We start from the raw sequence: 26,209 nt of genomic DNA, 5'->3' as shown, positions 1-26,209 counted from the left end.
CTGTGACGTTGCAGCGACGTCCCGTCGCTGTCGCTGTGTGTGACATCCAGCAACGAGCTGGCCCCTGCTGTGAGGTCGTTGCTCGTTGCTGAATGTCCTGCTTCATTTTTTCGTCGTCGCTCTCCCGCTGTGAAGCACACATCGCTGTGTGTGACAGCGAGAGAGCGACGAAATGAAGCGAGCAGGGAGCAGGAGCCGGCGTCTGGCAGCTGCGGAAAGCTGTAACCACTGTAAACATCGGGTAACCAAGGGAAGACCTTTCCCTGGTTACCCGATATTTACCTTCGTTACCAGCCTCCGCCGCTCTTGCTGCTAGTGCCGGCTCCTGCTCTGTGCACATGTAGCTGCAGTACGCATCGGGTAATTAACCCTATGTGTACTGTAGCTAGGAGAGCAAGGAGCCAGCGCTAAGCAGTGTGCGCGGCTCCCTGCTCTCTGCACTGTGACATGTAGCTGCAGTACACATCGGGTTAATTAACCCGATGTGTACTGTAGCTAGGAGAGCAAGGAGCCAGCGCTAAGCAGTGTGCGCGGCTCCCTGCTCTCTGCACATGTAGCGACGTTATAATCGCTGCTGCGTCGCTGTGTTTGACAGCTAAGCAGCGATCATAACAGCGACTTACAAGGTCGCTGTTACGTCACAGAAAATGGTGACGTAACAGCGATGTCGTTGTCGCTGACGCTATGTGTGAACCCAGCTTTAGACATTGCAGAAGTGGGCACAATAATTGTTTTTCTCAATATATTCTATAGCAGATTCTGCCTCTAAAATGTAGCACTGACTGTCTGTGGTTCGTGTTGTGGGCTGCCTATTGTTTGTACCCTGCTTCCCCGTAAATAAGACCTACCCCAAAAATAAGCCCTAGCAGGATTTTGGAGTATGCTTAAAATATAAGCCCTACTCCAAAAATAAGCCCTAGGTGTGGTTCCATAAAGAAGTGTCCAAGAAGCTAAAAAAAATTAAAGAATACAGCAAGACTGTTCCTCAAAGAAAGACATCCCCAAAAGAAAACAGACCCCCACACTTGAAAAAGAAAATCGCAGTCACCAGACCCCAAACAATTGCAGTTGATAAGTGCCGATGGTAGATGGGCTCTCACACAGAGATCTGCGTCACTCTCAGGTTCCTCGCCATTGCAGCTGCATTGCATTGCAGCTCTTACAAACAGATCGGGCACCAGTATCACTCCGCGTGAGTGATATTGTTTCGAGTCACCAGGGGGAGCCAATCGCAGTAGAACGCAAGGGGACCTGACAGCTATGCAGATTTGTATGTGAGAGTCCATTCACTTGCCAGCTCTAATTGTTTGGGATCTGGTAAGTGCAATTCTTTTAGAGGGTGTCTGCTTTCTTCTGCGGGTAAACTTAGGAGTACATAAAGAATAATAAATCTAAGCTGGTAATTTAAACCTTTGTAAATATGGTATGTACCCACCACTATAGAACAAGTTCTGCACCATGAGAATTGCAGATCAGATAAGAAAATGTACATCTGACCCAGTAATAGGATTAATACAAAATGTTGATGTTCCAGAATGTGATGACATGACTATATTTGAATAAATGTTGATTTTTTTATTCAAGAAAATAAGCCCTAACGCATCTTTCAGAGCAAACAATAAAATAACACACTGTCTTATTTTTGGGGAAACACGGTATTATCCAGGACAGTGTCCTGCCTGGATTATTGGCCAACATCCATTGGGTTGTATATTTCTGAAGACTGTTTGACCTGAAGTGCTGTAACCAGAAACTTTTCTCCTTACACTTCTGGCTATGCTTATATTTACATGTTTTCTAAAGTTTTCAGGATCCAGCTGTATGGGTGGCTTACATAGGATCCACATCTTTAAGTGGATCAGACGGCAGCACAGTAAAAGCCTCCATTAAAAGCATTGTAAAGCATCCTTCTTACGACCCGGACACTGCGGATTATGATGTGGCTGTACTGGAACTGGAGTCTGAATTACGCTTCAACAAATACACCCAGCCAATCTGCCTACCTGCTTCCACTCACATCTTCCCCATGGGCAAGAAGTGCATTATTACTGGATGGGGCTACCTCAAAGAGGACAACTGTAAGAATATTATTATTATTATTATTATTATTATTGCGCCATTTATTCCATGGCGCTTTACATGTGAAAAGGGTATACATAATAGGGACAAGTACAATAATCATAAACAAAACAAGGCACAGACAGGTACAGGAGGATAGAGGTCCCTGCCCGCAAGGGCTCACAGTCTACAAATATGCAATATGCTGACATTTCCGTTGAGTAGGGTAAAAGTATGTTCTGTAGTATATTACAAACCCTTAAACCAATAGGGGCCAATTAATTAAGACTTTGCTTTTACTCAACTCTTGCAATGGAGTGTGATTAAGTTGGACGCATTTCGTAATGAATTTAGTGCATATTGCATATTGCAGCACTACGATGAATTTCTTGGGCTGTGCTACACCACACATCTCCTTATTAAGCATTACCCACTTTGCTCTATTTTATGTCTAGCATTCTGTACATGAACCAGGAAGATAAGGATGCACAATGTAACCTTATACATCCCAACTCAGTATATCATATAAATTTGCAGTGGTACATTACAAAACATTCTTGTCAGTCTTTCCTATAACTCTGGCCTTCAGTTCATGAACCAGCCTGACCGATACCGTAGATTTCAAGCAGATAAGCTATGATAGACTACCCAATGAAATTCATTGTTGCACCCATAGACCATGGATGAAATATAGATGTGTACTTGTATATAGCAATACATGTGTGTCAGGTTTCTTTACTTCTGTTATTCTTTTCATGAATCAGAAATCTAAGGGTGAACAATCCTATACATCCCACTTACAGAAGTTTTCTCATGAACAAAGTTAATTTTAATCAATAGATCTTGGAATAAAAATAAATTCCACAATTGGATGTGTTAAAAAAGGTTCCTGTGCTGAGATAATCTTATATATGTGCCCCTGCTATGTACTTTTTGTGAGGTAAAACATTTCCCTGCCTGTTTTTAACCCCTTACCGCTGTTTTCACCTTCCTGACAAGGCCAAATTTTACAATTCTGGCCACATTATGAGGATATAACTCTGGAACGCTTCAACGAATCCCAGTGATTCTGAGACAGTTTTTTTAATGATACATTGTACTTCATATTAGTGGTAAATTTAGGTTGAAATTTTTACGCCTATTTGTCAAAATATCGACATTTTTACATTTATTCGCCAAAAATATCAGAATTAAGGCAAACATTTGGCGGTTTTAAAATTTTTCATTTTTATGCTCTTAAAACAGAGTTATATTACACAAAATAGTTAATAAATAACATTTCCCACGTGTCTACTTTACATCAGCACCATTTTTGAAAAATATATATATTTTTTTTGTTAGGAAGTTAAAAAGGTTAAAAAATTATCAGCAAATTCTCATTTTTCAACAAAATTTACAAAATCATTTTCTTAGGAACCACTTCACATTTGAAGTGACTTTGAGGGTCCTATATGACAGAAAATACCCCAAATTGACACCATTTTAAAAACTGGACCCCTCAAAGTGCCCAAGACCACATCCAAGAAGTTTATTAATCCTTTAGGTGCGTCTGAGGAATAAAAACAATGTGGAATGAAAAAATGAAGATTTTACTTTTTCATACAAAAACTTAGCTTTAGCTACAAATTTTACATTTTTACAAGGGTAACAGGAGAAAATGGAGCATACAGTTTGTTGTATAAATTCTCCCGAGTACAACAATACCCCATATTTAGTGGAAAACTAATGTTTGGCCGCACGGCAGGGCTCAGACGGGAAGGAGCGCCATTCGACTTTTGAAGTGCAAAATTGACTGAAACAGGTAGTAGACACCATATTGCATTTGCAGGGCCCCTGATGTGCCTAAACAGTGTTAACCCCCCACATGTGACCCATTTTAAAATTTAAAGCTCTCAAGAAACTTATTTACAGGTGCTTCAAAGAATATTATAACGTTGAGCCATGACAATAAGATTTCACATTTTTTATTTTAGTCCCAAATTTTACATTCACAAGGCTAACAGGAAAAAATGCAATTTGTTGTGCAACTTCTCCTGAGTTTGCCGATACCCCATATGAGGTGGAAAACTACTGTTTGGGTGCATGGCAAGACTCAGAAGGGAAAGATCACTATTCAACTTTTGGAGCGAGAAATTTGGTTCAAACAGATAGTGGACACCATGTTGCATTTGTTACAAATGACTCATTTTGGGAACTTCATTCCTCAAGAAATTTATTTAGTGGTGTGGTGAGCACCACTAAACCCACAGGTGTTTCACAGAATTTTTTAATGTTGAGCTGTGAAAATGAAAAGATACATTTTTCCAACAAACATGTTGCTTTTGCCCCATATTTTTAAATTTCATAAGTGTAACAGGAGATAATGCACCATACAATTTGTTGTGCAATTTCTCCTGTACACACAGATATAACATACATAGTGGAAATCTACTTTTGGGAACACAGCAGGGTTCAGGAGGGATACAGCGCAATTTCAATTCTGGAGCGCTATTTTTGCTGGAATAGATTACAGATGCCATGTCACATTTGCAGAGCCCCTGACATTGATACCCCCACAAGTTACAACATTTTGGGAACAACAGCTCTAGAGGAATTTATCTAGTGGTGTAATGAGAATTTGTCATCCTCAGACAATTCACAGAATTGTATAAAATGTCCAACTTTTTCCAATACAATGTTGTTTTGGGACCAAGTATTTAATTCTCAAAAGGGTAATAGGAGAGAATGAATGGTACAGTTTGTTACACAATTTCTCCTGAGTATGCAAATACCCCATATGTGGTTGAAAACTACTTTTAAGGCATATTGCAAAGCTCAGAAGTAAAGCAGAGCGATATTACAGTGCAGATTTTGCTGGAATGGTTTGAGGGGGCCATGTCACATTGTTAGAGTTCCTGAGGTGCTCAACAGCAGAGCCCCTATAAGGGCCCCCATTTTACAAACTACTCCCCTTGATGAATTAATCTAGGAGTGCAGTGGGCATGTTGACACCACATGTGCCTCGAAGATGTTTATACCATTGAGGGGTGAAAAAGAGCACTCAAATGAATTTTAGCCCCAAGTTTTTAATTTTTATAATGGCTAAAAGGAAAAAATGCAATTTCTCCCAAGTGCGCCAATACCCTCCATGTAATCAGAAACTTATGGTGGCAATCATACATGCACAGCTCCTGTGCCCGCACGATTGCCAGGATGTACCTGTACGTCCATTTGCGGGAATGCACCACAATATAGGACACACCAGTACATCCAAATTCGGAATGGGGTTAAGCAAGCTTTTACCTTAGATAAAGGATAATTTCGCTCCCATGCTGTCCTGTCTGTATAATCACATCCAATTGCGGAACTTATTTTTAATCCAAGATCTATTGATTAAAATGAGCTTTGTTTGTGGAAAAAACACTTTAATGATATATTCATAAAATATATTGAAAGAAAAATAAATGTACATTTATGCATGTAAACAATAGCATTGTGCATATCCTAAGGCTCCTGATTCATAAACAGGATGACAGAACTAAAATAGACCAGCACACATGTATTGCTATATGATCAGGCTAAATGTATACTCCATTCATGATCTATGGGTACAATAATTAACAATTACTTTTCTTACATAGTCTATCATCAGCTTATCTGACTGGGATCTATGGCATTGTTCATCCTGAGCTTACAAGTCGAGCTCTCATCTCTTGACAGGGTGTGCGAGAGAAGGGGCAGGTCAGCACAGTTGACAGTGTTATAATAGGAAAGCTGATAGAAAGGTGTGCAATGTGACACATCTAAACATCAACCTCATCTGAAAGGTGCCAGTCATCTCTGCTCTATATCCAGCACTGTCTAATCATGCAGGAGGTTAGACCTGGAGATCAGAGCTCATGGACGTACATATGAATTGTGGGGTTCCATAGCAAAAGTTTTAATTGGGCTCCCTTTCCTTCCCCCCCCCCAAAAAAAATAAAAATTGAGCGAGGTCTCACAACTTTGCAGCCTTTACAAAGTAACTTTCCTCCTATTAAAGCCCCTATATTCCCCTTCCATTGCACCCTTAAAGTAGTATTCCAACAAAAGTGCCCCACAAACACTGATACCACCACAATGAATTCCTCCTCTGTGCCTTCCACACGTACAGTATGATGACCCTACTGTGAACCCCACACAGCCTTTCATGCAGTATAATGGGCCTACATACAGTTTAAGGTCCCCCACACACCTCCACACTATATAATGCCCCCCCGCACTAGCCCTCTGAACAGTATAATGGCTCCCACACCACCCTCCACATAGTATCATGGAGGGTATCACACTGTATAATAGCTTGCATTATGGTCCCCACATAGCCCTCTATAAAAGTATAAATGTTCCTACATAGCCCTCCAAATATTATAATTACCCTCACATAGCCTTCCATATAGTATAATGGGCCTTACATTGCATTCCATGAAGTATAATGGCCCCCACATTGCCTTCCATACACTATAATGGGCGCCACATAGCCTTCCATATAGCCATATAGTATAAAAGGCCTCCATACCTCCCATATAGTATAATGGAACACACATTGCCTTTCATACAGAATAATGGACCCCACATAGCCTTCCATACAGTATAGTGGTCCCCATATAGCCTTCCATATAGTATAATGAGCCCCACGTAGTCATCCATATAGTATAATGCACTCTGCATAGTCCTCCATATAGTATAATAAGCCACACATAGCCCTCCATATAGTATTATGCACCTTCATAGTCTTACATATAGTCTAATGTACTTCTCATGTTCCTCCATATATGGTAATGCACCCGGTAATTCTCCATATAGCATAATGCATCCCATCATCGTCCATATAGTATAATGCGCCCCCCCCCCCCATAGTCCTCTATTTAGTGTAATGCACCCCCATGGTCCTCCATATAGTATAATGCTTCCCACAGTTCTCCATATGGTATACTGGCCCCACATTGCCTTCCATATATTATAATGCACACTCAATAGTCCTCCATATACAGTGACAAGCAAAAGGGTAACAAAATTTTGAACATTTGACTTTCAGGCTCTATATCTCACTGTTAACTACAGCTTTGAGCATGAGATTACCTTCATTTTACAAGCAATCATCTTTGCCATTTCATACATAAATTTGACTTTATGACATTTTGATTATTTAGCATATGATTAGTTATGAACATTTTGTCATGTTAGTGCATTGTTACTGTTTTTCTCCTGAAAATCCAAATTAAAATTTGTATTATTTTGTAAATCCACCTTTGGCTTTGAATACTGCCTGAATCCTTCTGGGCATGCCCTCAATCAGATTCAAGCATGTCTCAAGTGAAAACTGAGCCCAGGTCTCTTCTACATGTTCACAATGTTTGTGTATACTGATCGACTCACTTAGATATGTATACATCTTTTTCTTCAACTCTACACACAAGTCTTTGATTTGGTTGAGGTCTGGGGAGTTTGGAAACCAATCCAGCACGTCTAGGTCATTGTCATTGAACCATTTCTTTGCCAGTCTTGACGTACTGTATGCTTCGGGTCGTTGTTCTCCTGGAACACTATGGCATCCTTTTCAAACCCATAGTACTCAAGTATAAGAAATAACTCATCTTGTAGGATACTCACATATATCTCAGTATTGAGATCACCACAGAGCCTGATCAAGTATCCAATGCCTTTGGCTATGAAACAACCCCATATCATCAGGCTTTGTCAGAACAATTGTTGAACTTGACAGTTCCTACAATTTCTCAGTCCATTAGCCCTTTTTCCCTTGATTCTTCTAGACCCACTAGCACCTATCAGAGCCTAGTCTATTGACTTATGTATCATCACTCAAATCACCGGTTTCCAATATGCTACTGTTCACTCTTCGTACTTCTTTTCAAACTCGATCCAATGCTTCTTAGGATGATTTTGAAAGCGAAGCTTCTTCACCTAATTTCGGGTCACCATTACCGACTTTTGTAGCGTGTGTTGCACGGTGCTTGCATAGACGACTGTGATCTCACTATTATGTAGGCACTCACATGATGCAGGTTGGCAATATTTTTTGGTCGAGATACCGCTATTGATGAGCTGGATAGTGCTGTTTTAGTTTTCTTGGAAATCTTCTTCATGGCTGCTCCTCCATTCGAACCAGTGACCATTAGCTTGGGAATCAACTAATGAAACCCTGAGCTGTGAGGGAATGTGAGAACAGGTTTCAATTTATAGTGTACAGGAAGAAAAAAAAATGTCAAATTTTAGGAGCAAATCGGTGACAATACAATAACTTGATAATAGACTGCATAACTAATCATATGCTAAACAGTTGCAAGTGAAATTTATGTATGAGATAGCCAAGATGATTGTCCATAAAATGAAGATTCAGTCTCATGCTCAAAGATCTGGTGGATGTTTAGACATGGAGCCTGAAATTCAAAACTTCAAAATGTTGTTACCTTTTTGCTCTTCACTGTAGTCTAATGCAGCCTCCATAGACCTCCATACAGTATAATGCACTCTATACTCCACCATATATATAATGCACTCTATAGTCCGCCATACAGTATAATGTACTTAATGTACTCCATAGTCATCCATATAGTATAATGCACCCCCCATAGTCCACAATATAGTATAATGCACTCTATAATCCTCCATATAGTATAATGCACCCCATAGTCCTCGATATAGTATAATGCATCGCCCCTCCTTCCTCCCCGCATAATTCTCCATATAGTACAATGCAGCCACCATAAACCTGCACACAGTGTTATGGCCACCACAGTGTACTCACTGATTTAAATAAATAAATAAATAAATAAATAAATACATACTCACTTTTCTTCCTTGAACCCTCTGCTCCCGTCTCTACAGCGAGCATTCTGAAGATCTGTCTTCACTGTTCGGCACAGCGGGCGCAATAAGGTGACATCATCGTGCCTGCTGCGCTGAGATATCAGATCTCAGATGCCAATGGAGAATGAAGGAGGAAGGTGCGAAATGCTCATCTTTCATAATTGTCAACTGTATCAGCATCCGCGATGCAGATACAGTTGAAAGTGTGATTTTGGGTGGGCCATATGGTCTGCCGCCATTAGCAGTATGCCACTCTCACAGCTGTAACATATCCATACCTAAGCTATGGCGGGGCGTGTTCTCTCTCTAGTATGTTTCTGCCTGCTTACAATTAGGCAATTCATATAAGCAGAAGAAATACATCTCCAGTGAAAACTAACTAATAACAGACTTCAAAAACTTTGTTGATTCCGCTCTGCAGCCACTATTACATTGTACATCCAGTTCAAGGTTAAAAATTGGTGAAAGGTCCTGGATATACCAACACAGGCAACAAAAAGGATCAATATGTAAATAAAATATAAAGTAAAAAAGTGCCTAGATCAAACCACAGATAATCATATTCACCAACAATAAATAAATTAGATCACATGATGGCAATATAAGTAAAGAATAAATATATCTGATGTACAAGTGCACAATATGAGTTACAACCTTCTTATAGGTAAGTGCTGAGTGCACACCAAAATATCACAGAAAATATGCATGTGAAGATGCAATACTCAGAAACCTAATGATATGTTCAAAGAAAACATACAGTGTCTTAAAAAAGTATTCATGCCCCATGAACTTTTCTACATTTTTTACGTTACACCCACAAATTTAAATGTATTTTATTGGGATTTTATCTGATATACAATACTAAGTAGCAAGTATTTGTGAAGTGTAAAGGAGTTAATACATGGTTTTTTAAATATTTTTAAAATATAAATCCAAAAATTGTGACTTCCATGTGTGTTCAGCCACCTGAAGCAATACTTTCTAGGACCGCTTTTCACTGCAGTTACTGTTTCAAGTCTTTAGGGGCCATCTCTAAATGCTTTGCACATTTAGAGGATGACATTTTTGCACATTCTTCTTTGCAAAATATTTTTAGCTCAGTGAGATTGGATGGAAAGCATCTATGAACAGCAATCTTCAATTTCAGAGTCTCAATGGTATTTTGGTCTGGACTGTGACAGGGCCATTGAAACACATGAATATACTTTGATTTAAACCATTATATTGTATATCCTGCAGTATGTTTATAGTTTTCCTCATGGAAGGTGAACCTACGTCTTAGTCTCAACTCTTTTGCTGCCTCTAACAGGTTTTCCTTCAGAATTGCCCTGTATTTAGCTCCATCCATCTTCCAGTCATCTCTGACCAGCTTCATTATCTCTGCGGAAGAAAAGCGTCCCCACAGCATGATGTTTTCACCACCATGTGTGACAGTGGGGATGCTGTTTTCAGAGTGATGCACAGTGTTAGTTTACCTCTATACATTGCGTTTTGCATTAAGCCCAAAAAGTTCTACTTTGGTCTCATCTGACTAGAGTACCTTCTTCCACATGCTAACTATGGTTTGCTTTCAAAAATTGTTTTCTTCTTGCCACTCTTCAATAAATCCCAGATTTGTGGAGTATAGAACTAATAGTTGTCCTGTGGACAGATTCTTCCACCTGAGCTCTGGGTCTCTCCAGCTTCTCCAGAGTGACCATGGGCCTCTTGGTGGCTTCTCTAAACAGTGTTTTGCTTGCTTTGGATGTCAGTTTAGGTGGACGGCCATGTCATGGTAGGTTTGCAGTTGTGCCATACCCCTTTCATTTTTGTATGATGGATTAAACAGTGCTCTGTGAGATAGTCAGAGCATGAGCTTTTTTTTTATAACCTAACCCTGCTTTACTATTCCCCACAACTTTATCCCTGACCTGTCTAGATTATTCTTTGGTTTTCATGATGCTGTCCACAAAACAGCTATAGTTATACTGAGAAAAAATATAAGTGAGCTCAATTTACTAATTAAGTGACATCTGGAGGTAATTGGTCACTCAGGATTTTATTTAGGGGTATCAGACTACAGGGGGGGGGGGGGGCTGAATACAAATGCACATCACAATTTTCAGATTTATGTTTTTAATGTAATTAGAAAAAGATGTATAGTTTACTCTACAATTCACAAACACTTTGTATTTTGTCTTGGTATATCACATAAAATCCCAATAAAATACATTTATGTTTGTGGGTATACTGTAATGTGAAAAATGTAGAAAAATTCATGTGGTTTGAATACTTTGTCAAGGCATTATAAATACTGTAGAATGTGAGCTATAGTAGAAAATAGGATTGTTGAGCGTTGAGTACTGAGTACTAGATAAATATCAAAAGTGACAAAATAAAGATATATGCAGACAAAAATGTACATACTATGTGAAAGTGTAACCGTCGTCATTTAAATTTTTATTTTATTTATTTATTTATTTTTAAATTAATAGCACGTGTGAAAATATGTAATTTTGTAATTTATCCTATTAGTGAAATCCAATTCTTTCTTTCCCCTCCTGGACTTGTCATTCATTTATAAAGTTATCAATTCAGGGGTAAACTCTGTCTTGAATGAATTCAGATTTTCCAATTACTGATAGGAGATGTCAGGTGATGTTTATAAAATTCTATGGAGAAATGTAACTGTCATTTCAGGAGAATGTGTAGCAGATTGTATGTGTGTGTCTCTTTATAATTCCTTTCTTGTACATAGAATTCTTAAAGCACCAACTGTCATGGCGTATCTGAATAATGGGAAAACTTGTTTTTAATTAATACAAATTTTATGCATTAAATTAGAGTGAAAAATCAATCCAGGAGGAAAAAGAAGCAAATTTGTTTGATAAGATACATTACAAAGTTGCTTATTTTTATTAGAACTATTAAATTTTTAAATAAAACGTAAAACAATGGTTACTCTTTAAAGTTAAAAAACATATAGACATAGAATAGTGTCGCGGGCGGAGGAGGGGACGCTGCGCTCTCCCACTGCTCGGGTCCGGCTGCTGCTGCTGCTCGGCGGTGGCTCGAGCAGTGGGCCGGATCCCGGGGACTCGAGCGGCGTTCCTCGCCTGTGAGTGAAAAGGGGTAGGGATTGGTTGGATGGTGTATTTGAGTATTGTCTGTGACGCCACCCACGGTTGTGATGATATTGGTGACACCACCGCTGCTCTGGACGGGGATCCCGGGAGTGGTGACAGGGAGCAGCTTTGTTGTTAGTTCTCCCCTCCGTGGGTAGGGGGTTGGTTATCCCGGGGCCCGGTGATGGGGGAAGGGATGGATGGCAGGAGGGTTACGGGGCCTGGTGAGGTGCAGGGTCGTAGGGGCAGCGCTGTGCCACACGGCACGGTGGTACTCACTCAGCCAATGATGAGGACACAGTTCTCGGTAAAACACACGGCTGGATGGACGGGTCCCACAGACGGCTGCGGTGGTTTCTGCTCCCAGCAGGTTGATGGTGACTGCCTTTCCCTGCACCTATGTACGGTAGATGGTCACGATGGGTTCCCACCGGTAACCCGCTCCCCAGCTTGGATATGGGCTGGAGGAGCCCCTTTTTGCCCGCAGGCTCTGGCCCTGGAAAACGGTTGCCTTGGCGGTGGCGGTGTCACCCTCTCACGATTGGGCTGTTGCCTTTTTGTCGGGACTTAAATTCACGGCGATTCCTAGCCTTGTCAGGGTCCGTAAACCCCGGCCAGATGGTGCTGACTTCACCTTGTGTACCGGTCCGGTACCGCTGGGCCACCGCCCGTCCACGGTCCTTACGGTAAACTCCGATCGGTCACTCCTGCAGACGGTCACCACCGTCTGCCAACCTTGCTGTACCGCCCGGGCCACACACCCGGACGCTGTCAGTTAGTTGCTCCACTACCACTTCACCTCCTTCCACTTTCACCTCCAAAACTAATCTGTTTACTTTTCCCGCCTCCAGGACTGTGAACTCCTTGGTGGGCGGGGCCAACCGCCTGGCCCACCCCCCTGGTGTGGACATCAGCGCCTGGAGGAAGGCAACAAGGGTTTTGTGTTTGACTTCGGTGTGCCTGACCGGGAGTGTGGGGTGTGTGGGTGTTGTTCTCTGTGGCCCCTGGCTTGTCCAGGGCGCCACATTCCCCCTTAGTTAAATGCAGACCGTCCGCGGGCTGCCCGTCCATCACCGGTTTTATTTTCACAACTGATAAATAGAAAAGGTAAAACGGTAACATATTACAATTATATTAACATCTTCCCACATCGGGAGGTACTCTTACTTAAATGTTACGGTTACGGCTTCCGCTCTCTCTCCCACCCAAGCAACCTGGCCCTGATGCTGCCCCTAACCAACAGGCAGCACCCCTTGACCCCAGTCCAGCACAAGTTGCCCAAGCGGGTTCTGTCCTTTTCAGGGGACCCACGTCCATGGGGAACCCCTGAAACCCCCAGAGGATTGCCACCGGTTCCGGTGGTGGCTGGGCCCCAGCCTGCTCCACTGCGGGCCCTTACTCCAATCTGCCTCTCCGAAGGCGGTCACGGTAAAGCCAACAAACATTTTTATTTACAAGCCACCAGTTTGTGGTTGCCCTGCTAGTTCTCGGGCCTGTTCATAAGGAGTCCCTTATGCATAATTATAAAGGGGGTCCCAATGGGGACCAGTTGCCGGCAACGACCGGTTTCAATCAAGCAGTAAATCAGGTGACTCTTCGGTAAATCATTCTTTTATCATTTTTCAAAACTTTTTTTAAACAGTACTTTGTGGTCCCAACGGGGAACAACTGCAGTGGGGCTCCGTTGACCTTACTCCGACTCTTCGGTTGAGGCGGCGCCGTCCTCCGCCACCATCATATCAAACATGCAGTGAAATGCCTGCTGTGACAGGGGTGCCCGGTATCCATTCCCACCGGTGCGCGGGGTGTAGAAAACCACTGGGTCCCCTTCGTAGCGGGAACGCTCACTTGCCCCCTCAACCTCAGCAGTGGGCTCGGCGTTGGGTACCGCATTCTCCGGGTCCCCGGCCCTTGGCACATCAGGCTCCACGGTTTTAACACGGTGCAGCAGATCAGGTCGACCAACACTGGGACTCCCCGTAGGTAATGGCAGGGGCGATACAAAAGCCGAGATCGGACCGGGCCCCTCAGCCGCAGTGGCCGGTCCTTGTGGGACATGGGAGCATCACGCCAGCTCCCATCGCATACGTCGGGACAGTCGCAACCAGCGCTTCCACCTCACTGGTCCACTGCTCCATCACCCGGAAGATCTGATTCTGCTGAAGTTGGTTAAACTCAACTACTCTGGCCCTCATCCACGCCACAGTCCGGGGCTCGGGCACGGAACCCGGTGCAATCACTGCCGGGGCCTCCAACACATTTTCGTTAAGGGGCCTCGGCTCCGGCGGCCTCTGGGGAAGCAGTTCAGGGCTGCCCCGGGCGTCTGCAGCCGGTCGGTCCGCTTGGGCGGACAGGCAGGGTACCGCTACCGGTTGGACAGGTAGCGGGCCTAGTGGCGGGGTGGCAGTGGCTAACGCGGGTAGCGGGGGAGGCAGCAGGGTGAACGGGTGTAGGCCGGGCCCCTCAGCCGCAGTGGCCGATCCCTCGGGAATACAGGGACGTGGGTCTCTTACCCGTTCCTCCAAATCTTCCTCCACCTCGCATCTCCGCATAGCAGCCACCACGTCCGCCATGTCGGCCTCCCACTCCTCCAGGAGGAGCTGCATGCGGGCCTGCAGATGATGATTCAGCGGGGTGGTCCGGTCCTCTACCCACGCCGCTGTGCCGGGCGCAGGAGTTCCGCCGCTGTTAGTTGGAGCGGACATCTTAGCAATCGTGCTCTCCAGGACTAACAACAAGATGGCCACAGGGTCCTGGCGTCCCTGCCTTTATAGCCGCGGGCTACATGCGGCCAGACGCCATTTCATCCCCCTTAGTCTTTTTCCGGCTCCTCCTCTACAGGGGCGGGGTTTTGGCCTTCGCGCCTCCACTACTCGAGGAGACGCTCGAGCGGGAACTTTTCGCGCCCAAGATGGCGGCTTCACAAATTTTTCGGCCGGACACCTCCGGCGGTAACAAGGCGCACCTCTACCAGATGGCAGAGCGGTAAGATCCTGTTCGTGATGCCAAGTTGTCGCGGGCGGAGGAGGGGACGCTGCGCTCTCCCACTGCTCGGGTCCGGCTGCTGCTGCTGCTCGGCGGTGGCTCGAGCGGTGGGCCGGATCCCGGGGACTCGAGTGGCGTTCCTCGCCCGTGAGTGAAAAGGGGTAGGGATTGGTTGGATGGTGGATTTGAGTATTGTCCGTGACGCCACCCACAGTTGTGGTGATATTGGTGACACCACCGCTGCTCTGGACGGGGATCCTGGGAGCGGTGACAGGGAGCAGCTTTGTTGTTAGTTCTCTCCTCCGTGGTTAGGGGGTTGGTTATCCCGGGGCCCGGTGATGGGGGAAGGGATGGATGGCAGGCGTGTTACGGGGCCTGGTGAGGTGCAGGGTCGCAGGGGCAGCGCTGTGCCACATGGCACGGTGGTACTCACTCAGCCAATGATGAGGACACAGTTCTCGGTAAAACACACGGCTGGATGGACGGGTCCCACAGACGGCTGCGATGGTTTCTGCTCCCGGCAGGTTGATGGTGACTGCCTTTCCCTGCACCTATGTACGGTAGATGGTCACGATGGGTTCCCACTGGTAACCCGCTCCCCAGCTTGGATATGGGCTGGAGGAGCCCCTTTTTGCCCGCAGGCTCTGGCCCTGGAAAACGGTTGCCTTGGCGGTGGCGGTGTCTCCCTCTCACGGTTGGGCTGTTGCCTTTTTGTCGGGACTTGGCTGCTGGGGAACCCAGAAGGTTCCCTTCGCTGACGGATTCGACAAATTCACGGCGACTCCTAGCCTTGTCAGGGTCCGTAAACCCCTGCCAGATGGTGCTGACTTCACCTTGTGTACCGGTCCGGTACCGCCGGGCCACCGCCCGTCCACGGTCCTTACGGTAAACTCCGATCGGTCACTCCTGCAGACGGTCACCACCGTCTGCCAACCTTGCTGTACCGCCCGGGCCACACACCCGGACGCTGTCAGTTAGTTGCTCCACTACCACTTCACCTCCTTCCACTTTCACCTCCAAAACTAATCTGTTTTCTTTTCCCGCCTCCAGGACTGTGAACTCCTCGGTGGGCGGGGCCAACCGCCTGGCCCACCCCCCTGGTGTGGACATCAGCCCCTGGACGAAGGCAACAAGGGTTTTGTGTCTGGCTTCGGTGTGCCTGATCGGGAGTGTGGGGTGTGTGGGTGTTGTTCTCTGTCGTCCCTGGCTTGTCCAGGGCGCCACAATAGTATCAAGTTAATGCAATAAGTGTGGCAAGATAGGAAGGGCCATTTGACATTAATTTTGATAGCTATCTTGCAGTACATTTCTTACTGCATATACAGTATATTTAATTTGTCACTTTTACAGAGAATATCTCGGGGGCAAGTACGACATTTGCCCAGGGCGCAGCCATTGTTGGGCAACTTAATGTTCTATAGACATAGAATAGTATCAAGTTAATGCAATAAGTGTGGCAAGATAGGAAGGGCCATTTGACATTAATTTTGATAGCTATCTTGCAGTACATTTCTTCCTGCATATACAGTATATTTAATTTATCACTTTTACAGAGAATATCTCAGGGGCAGGTACGACATTTGCCCAGGGCGCAGCCATTGTTGGGCAACTTAATGTGGCATGTGAGGTGTCTCCCATACAACAACATTATGCCGCCCCTCCAGGAGTGAGATACATCTATTTTCCAAGCTAGTTGTGAAACTTACAGCCGGCTCAGAGAACATGAAAAACGTTGGATCCCTGCACTCGATTGTACCTGCTTCTTTCTGGCGCAAGTACAATTGAAATCCTGGCCACTGGCACTTCTGAAGTCAGGTTGACATCAGCAGTGTGTTCAGGTGACTTGATCAGTGATCACCTTATCATGCTGTTGACATCACACCTGCTACACAGAGGAGGAGGGAAGTTTGCAGTAAGGCCAGGGCCGGCTCCAGGTTTTTGTGGGCCCCGGGCAGTCATATACACTGACATACATAGATACACATCATACACACACAGACACAGAGATATTATTTGTCATGTAAAACTCTCGAAGGGTCCTCACCCCCCCTTTGCCATCAGCCACAGATCGTCAAGACGATTATCTGATCGGCCTGAAAGTTTAGGTATTTATGACTTTGGGTGATGGTACAGCTACAACCAAGGGATGCAGAGAAAGACAATCCTTTGTTCTGTTGGAGGGAAAACTTCCATAACAGTTTTTAAGCACTACGTTAATGCTAGAAAAATGAAAAACATATTGCCAGAATCCCTGTGGAGTGCTGAACCCAGTGCACCGTTTCACCTGATGGGGAGATCGCCGGTATCACGACAAATTAGTATTGGCCAGTAAAATCGTGCTAGATGCGTGGTGTTTGGTATCTATGTAAATGTAAAATCGAGATATAAAATATGATGCTAATATCTTTCACCTGAGTGGCCCAGGGGCAAAGATATGTGAAAAGCTAGAATTAAGGAACCTTTGGGACAATTTCGGCACAACCCACAAGAGACTGTAAAATGAGGTCACAGAGAGGGGGGGTTACCTAAGGCATAAGAGATACTAGCTCCTTTCTGGGGGGGTCAGTCAGTACTGGAGAGCATCAATAAGGGTGATGCTAGCCGATTATACCATCTTCTTCTCTTGGAGTCCCTCCACTCCCTAAGTTTGGACGTCACTTCAATGGCATGAGTTTAGTAAGTTTCACGTTTATACCTTTTATTTTTAATGTAACTGTCTATACCGTAATTGTATTATTCCCTTCTGTAAATTCTTGTATATTTTTTAAACACTACCTATTTTCAGATTAAATATATAAAATGTAATAGTTTCTTTCCTCATGCTTTATATACGAATCCAAAACGAGAAGGGCCTTATGCTATCTGTAACGGGTACCCGGACTGCCTGTGAAACGTCCGGTGGTGGCAGCGTAATTATTATTGCATAGAATTATTGGAGTGCTATCATTAAGGGAACCGAGGTATATATATATTCCATTAGCGGGAATCGGTGATATATACATTTACCCTTGCTGTGAGACCTCCAATATTTGGCATTATCAGCTCAGCAGCCTCATCTTATGCATTGTCCTGCAGTACCAAAAGTATCCTGCAGACAAGGGGGGGCGCTAGAGAGTAGTCGTGTTTGTGACAAATCAGCGAACAGCTGCGGGATATCTGAGTGACTCCCCCGGCTGTTCATGACATTTTAATATGGGGAAGCCTCACTCACCACCCCGCTTGTCTCCCTTCCAGCTCCTCCAGGCCATGTGGCTGTGCTGCGCTGATTGGTGGCCGTTACTAACAGACATGGCCGCACACAAAGTACACTGACACTGCTGTATATACATCACAGGAGAGGCTGGGGACATACACATTACTGGGGGGCATACACATTACTGAGGAGGGGGGCATACAGCTCCAGGGGGGGGATACAGCTCTGAAGGGTATACAGCACTGGGGTGGAGGGGACATACAGCTCTGGGGGTTAACAGCACTGGGGTGGAAGGGACATACAGCTCTGGGGGGTATAGAAGTATGTAGCCCCCACATTCCTCCATATAACATAATGCACCCATATTGCTTCACATAATTTAATGCAGCCTCATATTACTCTATATAATGCACCAGCATATTCCTCCATAGTATTAAGCAGCCCCCATAGTCCTCCATATAGAATAATGCAACAAACATCCCTCCATATAATGTAATGCACTCCAGATTGCTCCACATAATATAATGCAGCCTCATATTCCTCCATATAGTATTATGCAGCCCCCGTGTGGCAGCACTTTGCAACCCCCATGTGGCAGCACTATGCAGCCCCCATGTGGCAGCCCCATGCAGCCCCAATGTGGCAGCCCCATGCATCCCCCATCTGGCAGCACCATGCAGCCCCCATGTGTCAGTATCATGCAGCCTCCACGTGGCAGCACCATGCAGCCCCCATGTGGCAGCACCATGTAACCCCCATGTGGCAGCACTATGCAGCCCCCGTGTGGCAGCATCATGCAGCCCTCATGTGGCAGCATTATGCAGCCCCATATCGTTTAATGCAGCCCCATAGTTGTCTGGATAAATACATACTCACTTCTCCCCGTTCCCCCGCTGCTCCGGTGTCCTCAGCGCGTCCACTGTTCTGACGATCTGATAGCTCAGGACACAGGTGCGCACACTAATGACGTCTCCTCTGTACTGAGTTGTCAGAGGCAGAACACAGACAGATGCTGCAGGAGAGTGATGAGAGAGGAAGCGCTCCGCTCCCTCTATTATCATTGCAATGCCAATACAATTGAAAGTGCGATCTTCAGCTGGGGGAAGGGGTGCCCCTTCCCCCCTGCGCTGGCACCCAGCCTCTCTGACTCATAGGCCCCATAGAGGCTGCGTGGCCTGCCGACATTGGTGGTACGCCACCCTGCTGTCTGCGAATGGGCCCCCTCGGCGGTCTAGGGCCCCGGAACTTGCCCATGTGTGCCGGTGCTGACGCCAGCCCTGAGTAAGGTAATCGCTTAAGAACCGTAACTTTTGTATGCCGACAATATAGGTATGTAAGGGCTTGATTTTTGTGGAATGAGTTGTACTTTTAAATTAAATCATGAGTTTTACCATATAGTGTACTGGAAAACGGCAAAAAAATTCCAAATACGGAAAAATAGCAAAAAAAAGTGTAATTGCACAATTGTTTTTGAGATATTTTATTCACTGTGTTCACTATATGGTAAATCTGATGTGTCGGTGTGACGCCTCAGGTCGGTGCGAGTTCGTAGACACTAAACATGTATAGGTTTACTTTTATCTAAGGGGTTAAAAAAATCAGAAGTTTGTCCAAAAAAAGTGGCGTACATTTTGTGCCATATTTTACGATCCATAGCGTTCTCATTTTTCAGCATTTGGGGCTCAGTGATGGCTTACTTTTTGCGTCTCGAGCTGACGTTTTTAACGGTACCATTTTTGCGCAGATGCTACATTTTGATAATCTTATTGCATTTTACGCAAAATATGTGGAGACCAAAAAAATTTAATTTTGGCGTTTGGAATGTTTTTGCCGCTATGGGTTTATTGATCAGATTACTTGATTTTATATTTTGATAGATCGGGCATTTCTGAATGCAGCGATAGCAAATGTGTGTGTATTTTTTAATTTTTTTAACCCTTTAATTTTCAATGGGGCGAAAGGGGGGGTGATTTAAACTTTTATGTTTTTTTAATTTTTCAAAACTTTTTTTACTTTTTTTTTTTTTTAATAGTCCCTCTAGGGGACAATAAGGATCAGCAGTATCATTGCTTGTTTCTTTCTCCCGATCAGAGCAGCATCGCTCAGATCGAGAGAAAAGCTCATGTCTTGTAATAAGCAGTGCTCGGCTGCTGCTTACAGGACCTTAGTCATGTGAGTAACAGGAGTTATCACATGACCCTGTGCTACCATGACAACCACCGTATCTATGTGATCATGTCACGTGACTTCGGGTAGAGGCCTGTAAGTAAAGTTTTTAGTGCCATTGCAATTATAATGGCGCTGTCACATATTGATTAAGGGGTTAAAAAACACGGGCGGAACGGGATTCCACTCGTGCCTGGCAGGCACACATGCTAGCTGTACAAATCAGCTGACATGTGCGCTGATCGCCGCAGTCTGCTTGCAGCAGCCCATGGGGATTAACACTATGACCACTAGGACATAATATTACTGCCCGTGGTCGTTAAAGGGTTAAAATATTAGTTTGATCGATGGGGTAGTGCATTACAGAACAATGGTGCAGCCCGAGAAAAGTCTTAGATACAGGAGTGCAGGAAGTGGATTATGGAGCATGATAGTCTTACATCAGTTGCAGAACAGAGGGCATGGTGATAGATAGAGATGAGGGAGGAGATGTAGGACAGTGCAAAACTGTGGAGAATTTTGTGGGTGAGTGAGATAAGTTTGTAATGTATACTGTAGTGGATGGGCAATAAGTGCAATTAATGGCACAAGGTGGAGGCATCAGTGAAGCAGTTGGACAGAAATATGACTCTGGCTCCCACATTTAGGATGGATTGGAGAGGAGAGAATTTGGTTAGAAGGAAACCGATCAGTAAAGAGTTAGAATAGTTCAGATTAGAATGAATAAGAGTGACAGTAAGTGATTTTCCAGTTTCAAAGGTGAGAAAAGGTCAGATTCAGGAGACGTTTTAAAGATGCAAGAGACATGAGCAAGTTAGTGATTGGATATAGGGAATAAAGGAAAGTTCTGTGTCAAATATGATTTAAGACAGGGAGCGTGCCACCTTGGAGTTATGGTTGTTCCACAAAAGGTAACTAAAATATCAGGTATAGGTCAGTTAGTAGTAGAGTTGAGCACGGTTCGAGGTTCTCCAGTTCGAGGCTCGAGTGATTTTGGGGGCTGTTCTAGATCGAACTAGAACTCGAGCTTTTTGCTAAAGCTCGATAGTTCTAGCTACGTTCGAGAACGGTTCTAGCAGCAAAAAGCAGGGCTTTTTACAGCTACAGTGTGCAGGAGCCATCGCTGGCAGCCTGCCACAAGCTGCTAACCAAGATAAACATCGGGTATCCAACCAAAGCGCTTTGGTTAGTAACCCGATGTTTATCCTAGTTACGTGCAGGAAGCCGACACTTCCCCGCTCAGCTCACTCTGCCCCCTCCTGCCCGCGGCATGTACACACGTACACACACACACACACTCTGCACACATGGTCCCGGTCGGCTTACCTGCGGTGATGAAGTCCCGACCTCAGCGCTGTCACTGTCCTCCATGGCCGCCGCTTGTCACATCACCTTCTCTCGCTTCCGACCTGAGACTGACTAGCGGTGACGTCACGTGCCTCTCGCAATACTTGGCTGTGAAGGCGGCGGTCATTGAACTCAGTGACAGGTGCTGTCAGTGTGCTGGAGATCAGTGCAGGTAATGTACCTCGCTGACAGCAGCACTTGTCATCCCCTGCAGTGACCTGGGCTGACCCATTGATGTTAGCTCAGGTCACTGCATTGCTCTCCCAGCCAATGGGGAACATTCTGCTCTTCATTGACTGGGACAGTGTGGATCGTCATGGCAACCCCTTGGATTACACCAGACCTGGATTTGTTTTTCTTTCTAATAAATTGGTTAAAGAGGGAATGTGTTGGGGAGTGTTTTTTCAAATAAAAATGTGTTTGTCGTCTATTTTTTTTTATTACTGACTGGGTTGGTGATGTCGGGTATCTGATAGACGCCTGACCTCACCAACCCCAGGGCTTGATGCCAGGTGACATTACACATCTGGTATTAACCCCATATATTACCCCGTTTGCCACCGCACCAGGGCGCGGGATGAGCTGGGGCGAAGCACCAGGATTGGCGCATCTAATGGATGCGCCACTTCTGGGGCGGCTGCGGCCTGCTATTTTTAGGCTGGGGAGAGTCCAATAACCATGGACCTCCCTAGTCTGAGAATATCAGACCCCAGCTGTCTGCTTTACCTTGGCTGGTGATCCAATTTTGGGGGGACCCCTACGTGTTTTTTTTTTTTAATTATTTATTTAATTTAAAATAACAGCGTGGGGTGCCCTCAGTTTTGGATTACCAGCCAAGGTGAGGTTGCCAGCTGTGGTCTGCAGGCTGCAGCTGTCTGCTTTACCCTAGCTGGCTACAAAACTAGGGGGAACCCTACGTCATTTTTTCTTTCATTTTTTTGGCTAAATACAAGGCTAAGCACCCCTTAGTGCCACATGAAAGGCACCAAAGGGTGCAAAATTACAAAATGGAGGAGAGTGGGACATTATGTGTCTTTCTGCCATTATAATGACAGAAAAGACTGATATGAAGTGCACAAGCACAAGAAAATCACCAGAGCGCTCTACGCTGTGAAAAGCAGTAGAAAATGGCACTGGAGTGAACATGTGACCGCCTCATGTAGGATGAAGCTATGGATCCTGGGTAAATTTATGCATTTACCCTCCTTCAGTTTTTTTGCAGTACACAAAAAAAACGGAAGGCACACGGATGACAAACAGATGACATACGGACCGTCTACGGAATGGAAACGAATGCCACACGGATGCACCCGTGAAAAAAAACGGACTGTTTTTTGCAGACCGCAAAAATGGATCGGTCGTGTTAATGTAGCCTTATTCTGATCTGCCGTTTATAAACAGCAGGCAGAAATAAGTGAATAACGCCCCCCAGCGTCAGAAAATCTCCGGGGTTTCAGGGCTAGCTGAGACCCTGGAGATCATGATTCAGGACGGTTTTTCCGGTCCCCGCTCACGTGATCACAGGTATACACCGTACACTGATGATCACGTTACAGTAAATGACAGCGCCGGTAAAAAATTATTTATCTCCCATCTGGCATGAACAAACACTTCTTCTCCACTTCTTCTCCACTTCTTCTCCATTTTTTCTCCACCTTTTCTCCACTTTTTCTCCACCTTTTCTCCACTTTTTCTCCACTTTTTCTCCACCTTTTCTACATTTTTTCTCCACTTTTCCTCCACTTTTTCTCCACCTTTTCTCCACCTTTTCTCCACTTTTTCTCCACTTTTTCTCCACTTTTTCTCCACTTTTTCTCCACTGTTTCTCCACTGTTTCTCCATTTTTTCTCCATTTTTTCTCCACTTCTTCTCCACTTCCTCTCCACTTTTTCTCCACCTTTTCTCCACTTTTTCTTCACTTTTTCTACATTTTTTCTCCACTTTTTCTCCACCTTTTCTCCACTTTTTCTCCACCTTTTCTCCACTTTTTCTCCACTTTTTCTCCACCTTTTCTCCATTTTTTCTCCACTTTTTCTCCACTTTTTCTCCACCTTTTCTCCACCTTTTCTCCACTTTTTCTCCACTTTTTCTCCACTTTTTCTCCACTTTTTCTCCACCTTTTCTCCACTGTTTCTCCATTTTTTCTCCACTTCTTCTCCACTTCTTCTCCACTTCCTCTCCACTTCCTCTCCACTTTTTCTCCACCTTTCTCTTCACTTTTTCTCCACCTTTTCTCTACTTTTTCTTCACTTTTTCTACATTTTTTCTCCACTTTTTCTCCACCTTTTCTCCACTTTTTCTCCACCTTTTCTCCACTGTTTCTCCATTTTTTCTCCATTTTTTCTCCACTTCTTCTCCACTTCCTCTCCACTTTTTCTCCACCTTTTCTTCACTTTTTCTCCACCTTTTCTCCACTTTTTCTTCACTTTTTCTACATTTTTTCTCCACTTTTTCTCCACCTTTTCTCCACTTTTTCTCCACCTTTTCTCCACTTTTTCTCCACCTTTTCTCCACTTTTTCTCCACCTTTTCTCCACTTTTTCTCCACTTTTTCTCCACCTTTTCTCCACTTTTTCTCCATTTTTTCTCCACTTTTTCCTCCACTTTTTCTCCACCTTTTCTCCACTTTTTCTCCATTTTTTCTCCACTTCTTCTCCACTTCCTCTCCACTTCTTCTCCACCTTTTCTTCACTTTTTCTCCACCTTTTCTCCACTTTTTCTCCACTTTTTCTCCACTTTTTCTCCACTTTTTCTCCACCTTTTCTCCACCTTTTCTCCACTTTTTCTCCACTTTTTCTCCACTTTTTCTCCACCTTTTCTCCACCTTTTCTCCACCTTTTCTCCACCTTTTCTCCACTTTTTCTCCACTTTTTCTCCACCTTTTCTCCACTTTTTCTCCACCTTTTCTCCACCTTTTCTCCACTTTTTCTCCACCTTTTATTCACTTTTTCTCCACCTTTTCTCCACCTTTTCTCCACTTTTTCTCCACCTTTTATTCACTTTTTCTCCACCTTTTCTCCACTTTTTCTCCACTTTTTCTCCACTTTTTCTCCACTTTTTCTCCACTTTTTTCTCCACTTTTTCTCCACTTTTTCTCCGTTCTTTTTCTATGGTCGGTCTACCCATTAGCTCTGCCATGCATAGTGTAGCTCTACACCTACTGCACATGTTACTTTATGATTGACATCTCTTTCGTACCAGAGCTGTCTAAGCCTACTCTGACCCCATATTTGTCATTACTATATTGTCCTTGTACTGTATTATGACATTTGTATCATGTGTTTCATTTCTTGCTGTGTTGCAATTTTTTTGCTGCATCCCAATTGTACCTCTACATTGTTCGAGTTTATGTTATTGTTCTCTCACTCTTATGTGATACTGATTATTGTCATTTTTCATGATTACATGCAGATAAGTCCAATCTGACGAAGGCTCAGGCCAAAACGTCATTTGTAACTTGTTTTGGACAAAAACATATATGCTTATGAAAAAATTTTTTTTCTTAATACGGACCAATAAAGAGTGATTTTGCATTACTATCCGTTGTGACTTACTGACTTAGTCTGGGAGATTTAGAGTGCCGAGGTTACTCACTAATTTTATCTATTATTACCTCTGAGCACATAATTTTTTCAGGGGGCAAAAAACTTCTGCATACAGTCTGTATGGAGAAGAGCAGACAGCAGCTGCAGAACTACAAGGCTCAGCATACTCCATCCAGGACTGTATTCAGAAGTTTTTTGCCCACCAAAAAAATGACGTGGGCTTCGCCATATTTTTGTATGCTAGCCAGGTACAGCAGGCAGCCACGGGCTGCCTCCAACCCCCAGTTGCCTATTTGTACCCGGCTGGGAACCAAAAATATAGGGAAGCCCGTTTTTTTTAATTATTTCACTTATTTCATGAAATAATTAAAAAACAAATGACGTGGGCTTCGCCCCATTTTTGTGTCCAGCCAGGTACAACTAGGCAGCTGGGGATTGGAATGCGCAGCACAGGTTAGCCCGAGGTTTCTGGGCGCCTCTCCTGCGAATTTCAGTCCGCAGCCGTCCCAGAAAATGGCGCTCTCATAGAAGCGCCATCATCTGGCGCTGTATCCAACTCTTCCAACAGCCCTGGAGCCGGGTGGCTTGTTGGGTAATCATGAGTTAATACTGGCTTTGTTTTACTAGCCAGTATTAAGCCAGAGATTCTTAATGTCAGGCGCGTTTGACCCGGCCATTAAGAATCTCCAATAAAGGGTTAAAAAAAGACACCACACAGAGAAAAAATACTTTAATAGAAATAAATACACAGACACATTAGAGACTCCATCTTTATTACCCCCTGTCAGCCCTCCACGATCCTGCTCTTCTGTCTTTCTCGTTCAACAAATGTAGCTCTGCTACATCACTGCTGCATGGGGGAAGACGCTGCTTCCCATGGAGCATTCACTCCGTGAAAGCTGCACGAGAAGCAGCGTGCAGCCTTCACTCCGTGAGTGATCAGTGCTGTTAGCGGTAACAGCGGTA

The 26,209-nt window shown here is 44.5% G+C and overlaps 1 protein-coding gene across 1 annotated transcript in view; it reads left to right on the top strand.

Annotated features, from left to right (window-relative positions):
* The window catches only part of TMPRSS9 (transmembrane serine protease 9), a 291,040-nt gene that overhangs the window by 210,042 nt on the left and 54,789 nt on the right, over positions 1–26,209 (top strand). Inside the window, exon 9 of the mRNA XM_075352437.1 lies at positions 1,804–2,078. Coding sequence (XP_075208552.1) covers positions 1,804–2,078 — 275 coding nt within the window. The remainder of the gene's footprint in view (positions 1–1,803; positions 2,079–26,209) is intronic.

Source organism: Anomaloglossus baeobatrachus, chromosome 1, assembly GCF_048569485.1.
Source record: "Anomaloglossus baeobatrachus isolate aAnoBae1 chromosome 1, aAnoBae1.hap1, whole genome shotgun sequence".
NCBI classification, from domain to species: Eukaryota; Metazoa; Chordata; class Amphibia; order Anura; family Aromobatidae; genus Anomaloglossus; species Anomaloglossus baeobatrachus.
The sequence above is the reverse complement of the archived record's forward strand: the minus strand, read 5'-3'. Positions and strand labels throughout refer to the sequence as shown.